Here is a 12022-nt window from a genome sequence, read left to right on the forward strand (position 1 = left end):
CCTTTTCTATTGCCTGACCCTGTCAGCATTTGAGTTTGAAATCCCTGTCCAAAGCACTCAGGCCTTTGGAAGACAAACGTCAGAAAGGCCGGTAGGTGAAGGCTGTACAAAAAGGAGACATGAAAGAGAAGAGAGGAGGGAAAGCTCAAGTTCATGTTCAACACGTTATCCAGGCCCAGGGCAAGGGGTTACTTCTCTGATGAATAAGTGGACCTACTAGCGAATTTTTCCACCCCAGCATTGACCCAAGAGGCCTCAGCAGACCCCAGCAACACTGAAGGGGAGGAATTCCTCACAGCCTTCATGCAAAACGACCGGGCCGGATTCAACAGGAACCGCGCCCACTTCTACCTCCTCCTCTCCAGTCTGTTGAACAGCACTGCCTCCGTCTCCATTCTCAGCCAGGCAGACGGCACTTCACAGGATGTCACAGTGAAGCCTGGGCAGTCGGTCATGGTCGACATCAGCACCGAGGCTGAGATGATCGGCAGTGACATTTTCCAGCATGCAGTGGTAGTCAAATCTGATCACACCATCTCCGCGCAGGCCGTAAACTATAAGCCCAACACAGGGGAGGTGACGCTGCTGCGGCCTGTCTGGGCCCTGGGAACCGAGTACTTTGTGTTCACAACCTCTAGCAACTCGGCCAAGAATGTCAAGGAGTTTGCTGTGGTGGCTGGTGCATCAGGTGCTTCCATCAGTGTACAGCTGAAGGGGAGAGTGACATTCCAAGGCAAGGTCCACCCAGCCGGCAGTGTCCTTAATGTGACTCTGAAGCCCTACCAGGTGGCCCAGGTACAGAGCGAGGCTGATCTCTCAGGGTCAAAGGTCACAGCCAGTAGCCCCGTGGCTGTTCTCTCCGGCCACACCTGTGCCTCAAAACGCACCAGCTGCAACCATGTGGTGGAACAGCTGTTACCCACGTCTGCCTGGGGCACCCGCTACGTGGTGCCCCCTCTGGCCTCCCAGGTCCACTCCGATCTGGCCTATGTCATGGCCAGCCAGACCACTAAGCTGACCTACTCCCATGGGAGCACCAGCAGCATCAGAACGCTCCAAGAGGGTGATGTGATTGAGTTTGAGGTACGGCCATCCCAGCCACTCTACCTGTCTGCAGATGTGGGCATCCAAGTCCTGCTGTACGGGACAGGTGGCAAAAGGAACACAGTGACCTACGACACCTACCTGGTCCTGATCCCAGATGTGGCAGCCTACTGCTCTGCCTATGTGGTCAGTAGCATCTCAGGCTCTAAGAACGTGGCCGTGATGGTGGCACCGACGAGGGCTGCTAATGAGTTGACTATGGATGGGCGCAGGATGGGGGCGAGGCTCACCTGGGTAGAGGTGCCAGGCAGTGAGTTCTCATATGCCGAAGTGGACCTCAACACTACTAACTTGATCCACGTGAACATGGCCACTGCTGACTTCGGACTGCTCACCTTGGGGCTGGTCCATTCTGGGGGATATGGGACAGCAGCGGCCTGCATGCAGAGTGAGTGATGGGAGGTGATACCTTGCCCTATCTACCAGGTGTCCCCTTTGCGGACTCTCTTGCCATTCCCCTTTTCCCACCCACCTGCTCCTCTGTGGCTTCTGGTTCCACTGGGCTGTTTTCTTCACACCCTTTTCAACCTCCTTGCCCTCCATCTTCCCTTTCCTCGGGGCTTCCCAGACCCTCCCCACCCCAGAAACGACACTGTAAATGTTTAACAATGGGTATGATCCAGGGTCCCAATTACTCAGAAGAGATAGCAGAGCACGAAGCAGCATTCTGGAAGCCCCCTCCCACCCCCCGTGGTATCTGGCATCAGCACTTTGTTACTTTGGGGGAGATGTGAGGGAAGGACCCTCAGGGACAGCCAATGTGCCAAAAGCAGGAATCTTTGGGCAGGGTTGAGTCAGCAGCTTTCTACCAATTTTGGGGGGGGGAATATTTTGATATTTTAGCAACTGATACACGAGTATACCAGTTGCCAACTGCAGCTCCCTCACAACTGATATTGTGATGTTTAGGCCCAAACTCAGGAGGTCTAATGTATAATAATAACGATGCCCACCATGCCAGGGGAGTGATCCCTCAGTACAACAGAGACCATTCTAGGTGTCTCGTATGTGTTAACATAGTTCGTCTCCAGGACCTGGCCTTGTGTGTAGCCTCAGGCTCAGCGCACTGAGAAGCTGTTCCAGGCAGCACAGTGCTCAGTGGCACAGATGTGAAAGCCAGATTTCTGGGGTTCAGATCCTGCCTCTGCTCGTGTGACCTGAGGTGTGTGATGTTACCTCTGCGGGCCTCCGTCTCCACTCCTGTGAAAGGAGGATAATAACTTCGCCCTCTTCATAGGTACAACGAGTAACATTTGTAAAGTGCTTAGGAGGTACCTGGCAAATGAGCAGGGCCAAGCTGCTATTGTAAACAGACAGGAGGCAAGAGCTGCTGAAAAGTAGGAAGCAGAGGAGGAGGGGAACTGTTTCTCCTTATTTGGAACCCCCCTCTTCACCTCTCAAGCTAGGACCTTAGACACTGGGGTTCCCAGAACTGGCAAACGTATCCCTCCCACCGCTCCCCTCTGTGGCATAAAAGCCACTCAACTTCAGAGGGTCACTTTGGGCTTGACTAGCAGAATGGGGAGTACCTGGGGGCATCCCAAACCTGGCAGCACTTCCTCTCCAAATATCTCTGTGAAGGAGGTATTACTGTCACCCCCATGTCAGCAGTGAGGAAACCGAGGCACGGAGAGTTTAACACTCCTTGTCGAGTGTCAGACAGCTGGTTGGCTGGGCCAGGACTCCAACCCCAGCAGCCTGACTCCACCATCATTTCCACTCTGTTAAACAATCTCCATCTTCCATCTTTTGCCCTAAGATGCCTCAGCGTTTTGACCTGAGCGAGAAGGTAGGGAGAGGGGGAAACTGGGAGAGGAAATGAACAACTTGGGATTGCCGTGACTGTTCCTGATGGTCCTTCCACGCTGCCGTCCAGTCCTTCTGGGCTGAGCCAGACTCAGCTAGGGAATCGGGAAGTCTGGGCTCCAGTCAGGCCTGAGCAGTTCTCTCCCTGTGAGACTCCAGACCTCAGTTTCCCCACTTCTAAAATGGGTAGTTGCGTGCAAACTGTCCAAACTCTCTGCAGTGGCATTGTTCCAGGATTCCCACCCACACGGACACATTCCTAACTGCTTCTGTCTCACCGACCTTCTTCCCTCCCCAGCTCAGGGATCTGCGGAGAAGTCTTCCTGCCAAGGTGTGCAATGCGCCCCCTCCGAGCTCTGCCAGGTGGTGGATGAGCAGGCCAGGTGCGTGCCAATATCCATGGCCACCTGCCGAGCCCAGGGTGACCCCCATTACACCACCTTCGATGGCCGTCGCTATGACATAAAGGGCACATGCACATATATGATGGTGGAGCTGAACAGCCAGGACCAGACCCTGCCAGCCTTCAGCGTGGAAGCCAAGAATGAGTACCGGGGCAGCGTCTCTTATGTGGGCTCTGTCACCGTGCACTCCTACAGCCACACTGTGTCGCTGGCCCGTGGGGAAGTCGGCTTCGCCCGGGTGAGTATCCAGAGTCTTCAGAATTTAATGCCCGTCAGTTAGAAGGAAGATACAAAGCCCGGGTATCAGGCCCCCAACCTGAGCTCTTTGTCATGGGCGGAGGGTGCAAGAAGTGGGCCCAGGGAGTGGGGTCTGGAAAAAAAGGAATTTGAAAATCCAGGGCAGAACCTTAAACCCCTTTCGTACAGCAGTTGTCCAGTACTTCTAAAAATGTTAAAGGTGCTCGGAGTTTATGCCAATGTGGTTTGTAATTGAAAAAACAAAACAAAAGAAAATAAAGGGAGAAAAAAAGAAAGAACAAATTGTCCAAAAATGGGGAATTTCTTAAGTAACCAAACACTAAGTTTAGTGAGCATCTACTATATGCCAGATTTGTTTCTTAACATTTTTTAGGTATCAATGCATTTAATTTTCACAACAATCTGTGGGGCAGGTATTATTATTATTATTATTATTATTATTATTATTAACACTTTTAGATAAGGAAACCAAAGTCCAGAAAAATGAGTAACTTCTGACAGGCTTCAAGCTATAAGCAATGGAGCTGGGAACACAGGCGGGGTGGCTCCTGAGTCCCAATTCTTAACCTCTAGGTCCTTCTCTGCCTCTGGCAAATGGGTTGATACTCAGTCAATACAGTAGGAGCCTAGAGCAATTATTCCCTTTTCCTTGCTATGTTATTATGAAAATGTTTGAACATCTGAAAAGTTGAAATCACTGTGCAGTGAATACTCTTATGCCAATCACCTAAATTCAAAACATTGTGCTGTTCCAGGTTTATCCCACTTGCACCATCTTCTCATCCCTCTGCTCATTCAACAATCCATCTTTTTTTTTTTTTCAAATATTGTACCCTTTTTAAAAAAGATTTTATTTATTTATCTTTAGAGGGGAGGGGAAAAAGAGAGGGAGAGAATATCAATGTAAGGTGGCCTCTTGTGGGTCCCCTGCTGGGAACTGGCCTGCAGCCCAGGCATGTGCCCTGACTGGGAATCGAACCGCAATCCTCTGGTTCACAAGCCTGCGCTCAATCCACTGAGCTATACCAGCCAGGACCCACCTTATTTTTTTAAACACTAGAGTAAGTTCCAGATACCAGTATATTTCACCCTCAAAGACTTTGACATCCATATCATAACAGAAATACAATATTTTACACTTCTTATTGCTTATTTTTTAAATAAAAGTTATATGTAATAAAATCCACAAACCTTAACTGTACAATTCACTGATTTTTGACAAATGTGCAACCCGAACCTGCATTAAGACACAGGATATTTTCATCACTGTGGATAATTCCCTCACGTCCTTTCCCCAACAATCCCTGACCCACCCTACATACAATCACAGTTCTGATTTTTTCCCACCACAGGTTAGTTTTGCCTATTTAAGAACTTCATATTAATAGAATCATTGAGTATAACAATCTTTGTGTAAGGCTTCATTCGTTCAGCATAATAATTTGGAGGTTCTTCTAGGTTGCTGCAACTGATTTTTTTTTTGAAATAATTGAAGTCTTCACATAGTTCAAAACAAAGAAGGCATGTTGTGAGGGGGTCTGGTTTCTGTCCTCTCCTCATCTAACTCTTCTCCACTCCCCACAAGTAAGGACTTTTAGTGATGCCTTGGGTGCCCATAAAGGGTTTCTTTATGCCAATATGATCAACCACAAACATACATCCTTGCCTCTCCCTTTTCTTAGCAAAGTGCCCTGTACTCCATGCTCTGGTTTGCACTGTGCATTCTGCACCGAACCATACATTCTGGATCCTTCCCTCCTTTCTTATAGCTGTATCCTTCTCCATTGCATGTATGCGTCACAGTTCATTTAACTCAGTCCCCTGTGGATGGACACTTTGTTTTTGAAGGCAAACAAAACTGCAATGAATATTCTGATACTTCCCTCATTTTGTGAGTGAGCAGGTGGTCCTGTGAGCCTCACAGCCAAGTGCATTAAAGTTGATGTTCTTGAGATCTAGAGGGATTGAGCGCAAACTCAGGGGACTTCAAATCCTTGAGACTGCACAAAGAATCTTGCACACAGAGCTGTGCAATCATTCGGGGACAGCGTCCATCACTTTTGTCAGTGACTTGCCAAAGGTTTAGAGCTTCTGGTAGAATCGTGGCAGGATGCCCGCAAGATGTTGTAAGGAGAGCAGAGGACTTCATGAAAGGATGATATCAGCATGGTCTTATTATTCTTTAAAATATAAATGTGTTTAAAGGTAGAGAAAAAATCTGGTAAGATTTATAAATGTGCATGAGTATGTATCTACAGTAATATGGGTGGCTCGTCTTTTCTCAGCTCATACACATTTTGTAAGTTTTCTGTAATGAACAAATATTACTTGTACCATTTAAAAATGGAGATCACTACTCCCGGGGAGAGACAGAGTTGAAGAGTGGTCCCTGGACTGGGTGCCTGTACGTGTGGGGCCTCAGGCTGTCTTGGTCACTGTTGTATCCACAGCACTGCCTGGCACAGACCTGGACACACAGTAGGGCTCATGGAGGCCTTGTTGACTGACTAACTGGCTGATCTAGCATAACTTCAGACCATCGCCCATGCTGTTTACTCTGTCCGTTACTCCATTTTCATACTCCATCCTCTTGGCTAAGATGAACTTGTGTGGAGAAAAAGTAAGAAAGAGATGCTCAGGAAGAGGCAATGGGTCCAGGGGACAGAGACATATTCTTTATCTTCTGGCCGGACCCCTCTCCACTGGGACATTTGCAAAGGAATACCCTTCCCTGTCCCTATTTTCATGATTCTTTCTTACGGATCTTTTACAGCTCAGCTCAGTTGTCACTTCCTCCAGGAAGCCTCCGCTGACCTGCAAGTTTGGGTCTGACCCCCTTTTTAGGCTCCCACAGCCTCCTGTGCCTCCACTACCGCAGCCTTGTCCATTCTGTTGTGTCACTGCCTAGTGACAGGCCTGTCTCTGTTATTGGACTGGGAGACCTGTGAGAGCAGGGTCAGGGTTGTCTTAATCAGCCCTGGAGTTCTGTGACCTCCCAGCCCAGGCCAGGGGAGCGAGTGCCCAGGGAGTGTTTATTTAACACAACGGTGCCTTCGTTCACTCCCTGAGCACTCGCTGTTGCTGCCTGCGGCACCGTTCGAGGCACCAGAGATGAAGCAGGCACCAAAGCAGGGGAAGGTCTGTGTTTTCGTGGAGCTGACTGTCTGTGGAGTTACACAGACGGTGTATGCAAATGATATTTTAGAAAGTTAGAAGCTTTGGGAACAAAAGAGAACAGAAAAGGGGAGTGAGAAGTAGGAGTGAGGGGGGTGAGAAGCCATGTAAAATAGGGTGGTCAGGGAGGCCTCCCCAAGATGGTGACCTTTGAGCATAGCTTTTGTAAGTGGCCAGGAAGTGAGCGAGCTGTGTGTGCACCTGCGGGAAGAATGTTTCAGGCTACAGGGATAGCAACAGCAAAGATCTCGAGGCTTGGCCGATGGCAACAAGAGGGAGGAACCCTACTGCAGCTGGAGCAGGGAAGTGAGTCAGAAGAGATGAGGGGCTGAGGGCTGGAACACACAGGATCTGACCACTCCCCCCCCTCCTTACCCCTCTGCAGATTGACAACCAGCGCTCCCGCCTGCCTATCTCACTGGCCAATGGTGGCCTGAGTGTGTACCAGAGCGGGATGCGGGGCATAGTGGAGCTGGACTTCGGGCTGGTGGTCACCTACGACTGGGATTGCCAGCTGGCACTGAACCTGTCTGCCCGCTTCCAAAACCAGGTGTACGGACTATGCGGCAACTATAATGGCAACGCCAATGATGACTTCCTCACACCTGATGGGGAGCAGGCTCCTAACGTTGAGATGTTTGCCAGTAGCTGGAGGGTGGGTGATGAGGAGGACGATGTGTGCGAGGATGGCTGCCAGAGCAACTGTCCCTCCTGCACCGAAGGCCAGGCCCAGCACTATGAGGGTGACCGTCTCTGTGGCATGCTGACCAAGCCTAGTGGCCCCTTTGCTGCCTGCCACGATGCCCTGGACCCCCAGCCCTTCCTGGAGGATTGCGTGTATGACCTGTGTGTGGTCAACGGGGACCGGTCCAGCCTCTGCCGTGGCCTCAGCGCCTACGCCCGGGCCTGTCGGGAGCTCGGCATCTCTATCGAGGACTGGAGGTCACCATCCAACTGCCGTGAGTGACGCCCTGGTCAGAGCTGGGAGCAGGGGACCCCTTACATCTGCTCAACATCTGAGCCCTTCCTGTGGTACAGCCTGGAGCTGGATCATGTCAGGGACAGGGAAATGGCCGAGATGGCCAGGCAGTGCTCACAGTGAGAAGGCGGAGGCAGACGCATCGTCTGACAGTGACAGTCTGGAGGGTCACAGCTGGGCTGGGGGAGGCACGGGCAGGATGGGAGAAGTCAAAGAAGCCTGTGGGACACTAAAGAGGCCTCCAGATTCAGTCTTGGGGATTAAGAAGGAATTATCATAGGAAGGGATGCCCAATCCGCAATTCTTAGGAGGACTAGGAACCAGATAGGAAGAGGGGAGCAGGAAATGAGTTCTGGGCTGGAAGAAGGGCGTGTGCCAAGTTCGGCCTGAGAGGTCACCTTCAGGGTCCCTCAGCAGCCACGTGGACCTTCCTTCCCTGGAGCCCTCCTGGGACTCCCTGACGTCCTCTGGGTAAGGTCCAAGCTCCCCAGGCAGGTGTGCATTCCCTTAATCTTCTTTCACTCACTTATTCATTCATTTCAACGGGCATATCCTGAGCCCTTATCTGGTCCCGTCCCCATGCTGGGGATGGACACCCACCTGTCCCTGCCCCTGTGAGTCTCCCAGAGAAATGTTCAGAAGGCAGAAAGGCCAGAAGGGAAGGGGGAGAGGCTTCCAGGCCCAGGCCCAAGGCTTGAGACAGACTCTGCGGGGGGAGTCCTTGTGGGGGAGACACTGAGCCATTTGAGGTTTGTCTTGGTCACTGCCGTGTCCTCGCTGCCCAGTTCTCACCCCTTTTGCCAGAGTTCCTGATGCCTGAGGCAGAGGGAGAAACCAGCCAGTTCGTATCTACCCGCTGGCCCAGGCCCTGTCCTTGGTGCTGAGGACTGAGCTACGACTGAGGCAGACCTGGCCCCCACTCTCTCAGAAACTCATAAACCATTGGGAAGACAGGCAGGAAGCAGCTGACCATGGAGCATCTTCAGAGAGAGAAAAATAAAGTTCATTTAATAAGAGTAATGGGGTGCTCACGAAGAAGGTGCTCAGGGAAGACCATTCCGAGGAGACGGCATTGAGGTGGAGACTGAGGGCCAGGCAGCAGAGACAGCTAATAATAATAATAAATAATAATAATAGTGCTTAGTTGATGCCTCTACCCAGATGAACTCATTTACTCCTCACAACAGCCCTATTGTGAGGTCAGTACTATTATTATGCCACTTTACTGACAGGGAAACTGAGGCACAGGGCGGTTGGAATCGTTTGCTCATGACCATACAGCTAAGAAGGGAGGGCCAGCATTTGAACCCATGCCACCGGGGTTTCTGTAGCCTTCTCTCAACCACGAGCCGCACTGCCTTTCCAGGAAATGTCAGCACAAGCAGAGGGGACAGCCAGAGCCAAGGCCCTGGGCTGCGAGTGCAGCCAACCCGCAGGGGGACGTGTGGCTGCGGCGGCGTGAGCCAGAGGGGGGATGAGAGGAGGGCAGGAGGGCAGAGGGCGGGTGGCGCGGGGCCTCAGGGGCCAGCGGGCCAGCGGGAAGTCTCTGGCGTTTATTCTGAGCAGGAAGGAGCCACAAAGGGGCTCGGAGCAGGAGAGGGATGTCCTCTGATTCGGGTGTTCACAGGGCCGAGCCTGCGGGAGGAAGGGGCGGGATGGGGGACCCGAGGAGCGCAGGCAGGAGGCTGCTGGGATGGATAGGACCGGGGTGGGGATGGTGGTGAGAGAAAGGGGCAGATTCTGGGTAGATTCTGAACACGGAGCCCACAGAACTTACTGACAGATTGGTTGTCCAGGGAGTGAAGTGGGGAGGGGTCACCTATGTTTCAGAGGTTGGGGGCCGAGCCCCTGAAGAATGGAAGTGCCTCGAACTGGAAGCGGGTCTCTGAAGGAGGGGCAGGGTTGGGGCGGGAAGTCCTGGCACCTTCCCTACTGAACCTGCCTCCAGGGCCCCGCCTGCTGGGCTGGCCTGACCGGGTCCCTGTCTCCCCGCAGCCCTGTCCTGCCCCGCCCACAGCCGCTACGACCCGTGCAGCCCCGCCTGCCCCGCCTCCTGCAACCCCGCGGCTGAGCCCGCCAACTGCTCCGAGCGCCCCTGCGTGGAGGGCTGCACTTGCCTCCCGGGCTTCGTGGCCAGCGGCGGCGCCTGCGTGGCCGCCTCGTCCTGCGGCTGCATCTACGAGGGCCGCCCCCTGGCGCCCGGCCAGCAGGTGTGGGCGGACGGTGAGTGCCGGCGGCGCTGCACCTGCGACGGCGCGACCCATCAGGTGAGCTGCAGCGACACGCAGGGCTGTCCCGCCGGCGAGCACTGCCGCGTCCAGCACAACCTCCTGGGCTGCTACCCCGACCGCTTCGGGAGCTGCCAGGCGTCCGGGGACCCGCACTACGTGACCTTCGACGGCCGGCGCTTCGACTTCATGGGCACCTGCACCTACCTGCTGACCGGCTCGTGCGGCCAGAACGCCGCTCTGCCCTCCTTCCGGGTGCTGGTGGAGAACGAGCACCGGGGCAGCCCGGCCGTGAGCTACACGCGCGCCGTGCGCGTGGAGGCCCGTGGCGTGGCGGTGGCCGTGCGCAGGGAACATCCTGGGCAAGTGCTGGTGAGGAGGAGCACCCGGGGCCGGGTGGAGGCGGGCGGGGGGTGGGCAGGGGGTGTGGAGAATATCCCTCCAAAAGAGTGCGCGGAGCTGCTAGAAGACCCGAGGCCGGTGATCGCAGCCAGGGTCCCCAGGCAGGGCCGCGCTGCCTTTTCCTGGCTGTGTGACTGGCTCTCAGGGGCTCCTTAGTTTTGTCCCCTGTTCAATGTGATAACAAGAGGGCGCCTCAGGGGGAAGCCCCTTCACAGGGCGGTTGTGGGGACTGGACCAGTTAATATTTGTAGGGCATTTAAAAAAAAACACCTTGATGCCTAGTAAATGTTGACTTAATATTGTATTGCTATGAACCCTCTAAAGTTATAGATATGTGCATTTTCTGAAAGGTGATTGATTTTCCGATAGTAAGGTGGCCTGTAAAAGGTCAGAAACTAGAGGTGTGTGTTTTCGGGAGCGCGGGTCGGGTAGAGAGCCCCAACAAATGGCAGGCTCTGGGAAGAGCATTCTCAGACGGTCCACCACCACCCAGCAGGAGTCAAGAGCCACTGATTGACTCTTTTAAAAAAATGAAAAATTGTGGGGTTGTTGTAAGGTTTACAACATTAGTCAATAATTATTACTGAGCAGTTTGGGACAGTGGACCGTGCTTTCGGGAGGAAGAGGAATCGGAAATGAAAAAGAGAGAGAACTTGCCATATGCCTGGCACTGCGCTAACCCCTTTGCAGCCCTTAACTCTTCATCCTCAGAACGACCTTGGAGTAAAGGAAATTCTGCCCAGAAAGCCTCGTGTTGGACATAGGGAAGTTCCTCGGTAAACAGAGGACATAGTTGTTAATATTTACATCCTCGCCTCTCTGAGATGACATTCAAGCTGAGGTCTGAATAATAATAGCCAACATATATTAAGTTATTTCTCTGTATTAAATGCTCAGCACATAGTAACTCATTTAATTTCCATGACAACTTTGTGCAATTGCTAGTCGTATGAGACAAGGACACTGAGGCACAGAGAGGCTGTCGCTTACTCAAGGGCACAGAGCCAGTGAGTGGCAGAGACAGGGTCTGAAGCCAGGCGGTCTGTCCCCGGAGCCCACACTCTCAGTCACTGTTTTTCACCGCCTCTCCTAAAGATGAAGATGGACCGGGCAGGGACGGAAGTGGACGGAAGGGTGTTCCTGCTGGAAGGAGCAAGTGCAGAGGCTCTAAGGCAGGAACACACGTGAAGGGGGAGGAACAGCACAGAGGCCAGTGGGGCTGGAACGGAGGGAGAGAGGAACAAGCGAGGCCGGGGATGACAGAGAGGACGGCTGTGATAGAAGCTTCTGATTGAAGCTGAAACCTAAAGGGTGAGGAAGAGACCCCAAGGCGAAGAGTGGTTATTCCTAGGCAGGGGGACCAACAGGGGCAGAGCCTGAGGCTGGGCTGAGCTTGAAGAGTGCAGAAGAACAGCCTGGGGCTAATGAGGCTGCCCCTGAGAGGGTGAGATTGGGAGGATAGAATAGGAAGTTGGTAGGAGATGAGATGAGAAAGTGGGGACAAGTGGGGGGGCCTGGCGGGTAGAGGGGTTCGAGTTTAAGCTAAGAGGTGATGGATGAAGGGAGGAAGCCAGGCACAGAACAGGGACGTGGAAGAGGGTAGAAAGGTCACCAGCAGGGGGCACATGGCAACTGCAAAGGCCCTGACACTGGGCTGAGCTGGGTGA

The 12022-nt window shown here is 53.0% G+C and overlaps 1 protein-coding gene across 6 annotated transcripts in view; it reads left to right on the top strand.

Moving 5' to 3' along the window:
* The window catches only part of FCGBP (Fc gamma binding protein), an 86525-nt gene that overhangs the window by 49995 nt on the left and 24508 nt on the right, over positions 1-12022 (top strand). For 3 of the 6 annotated variants that reach the window (XM_037133435.2, XM_053667508.1, XM_053667509.1), the window contains exons 3-6: positions 239-1492; positions 3209-3552; positions 7132-7705; positions 9721-10325. In XM_037133435.2, the coding sequence (XP_036989330.2) occupies positions 239-1492; positions 3209-3552; positions 7132-7705; positions 9721-10325 (2777 nt within the window). The remainder of the gene's footprint in view (positions 1-238; positions 1493-3208; positions 3553-7131; positions 7706-9720; positions 10326-12022) is intronic. The other 3 variants (XM_037133438.2, XM_053667510.1, XM_053667511.1) reach the window with 1 other exon arrangement.

Source organism: Artibeus jamaicensis, unplaced genomic scaffold, assembly GCF_021234435.1.
Source record: "Artibeus jamaicensis isolate MK-2021 breed Jamaican fruit bat unplaced genomic scaffold, CSHL_Jam_final contig_47, whole genome shotgun sequence".
Taxonomy (NCBI): Eukaryota; Metazoa; Chordata; class Mammalia; order Chiroptera; family Phyllostomidae; genus Artibeus; species Artibeus jamaicensis.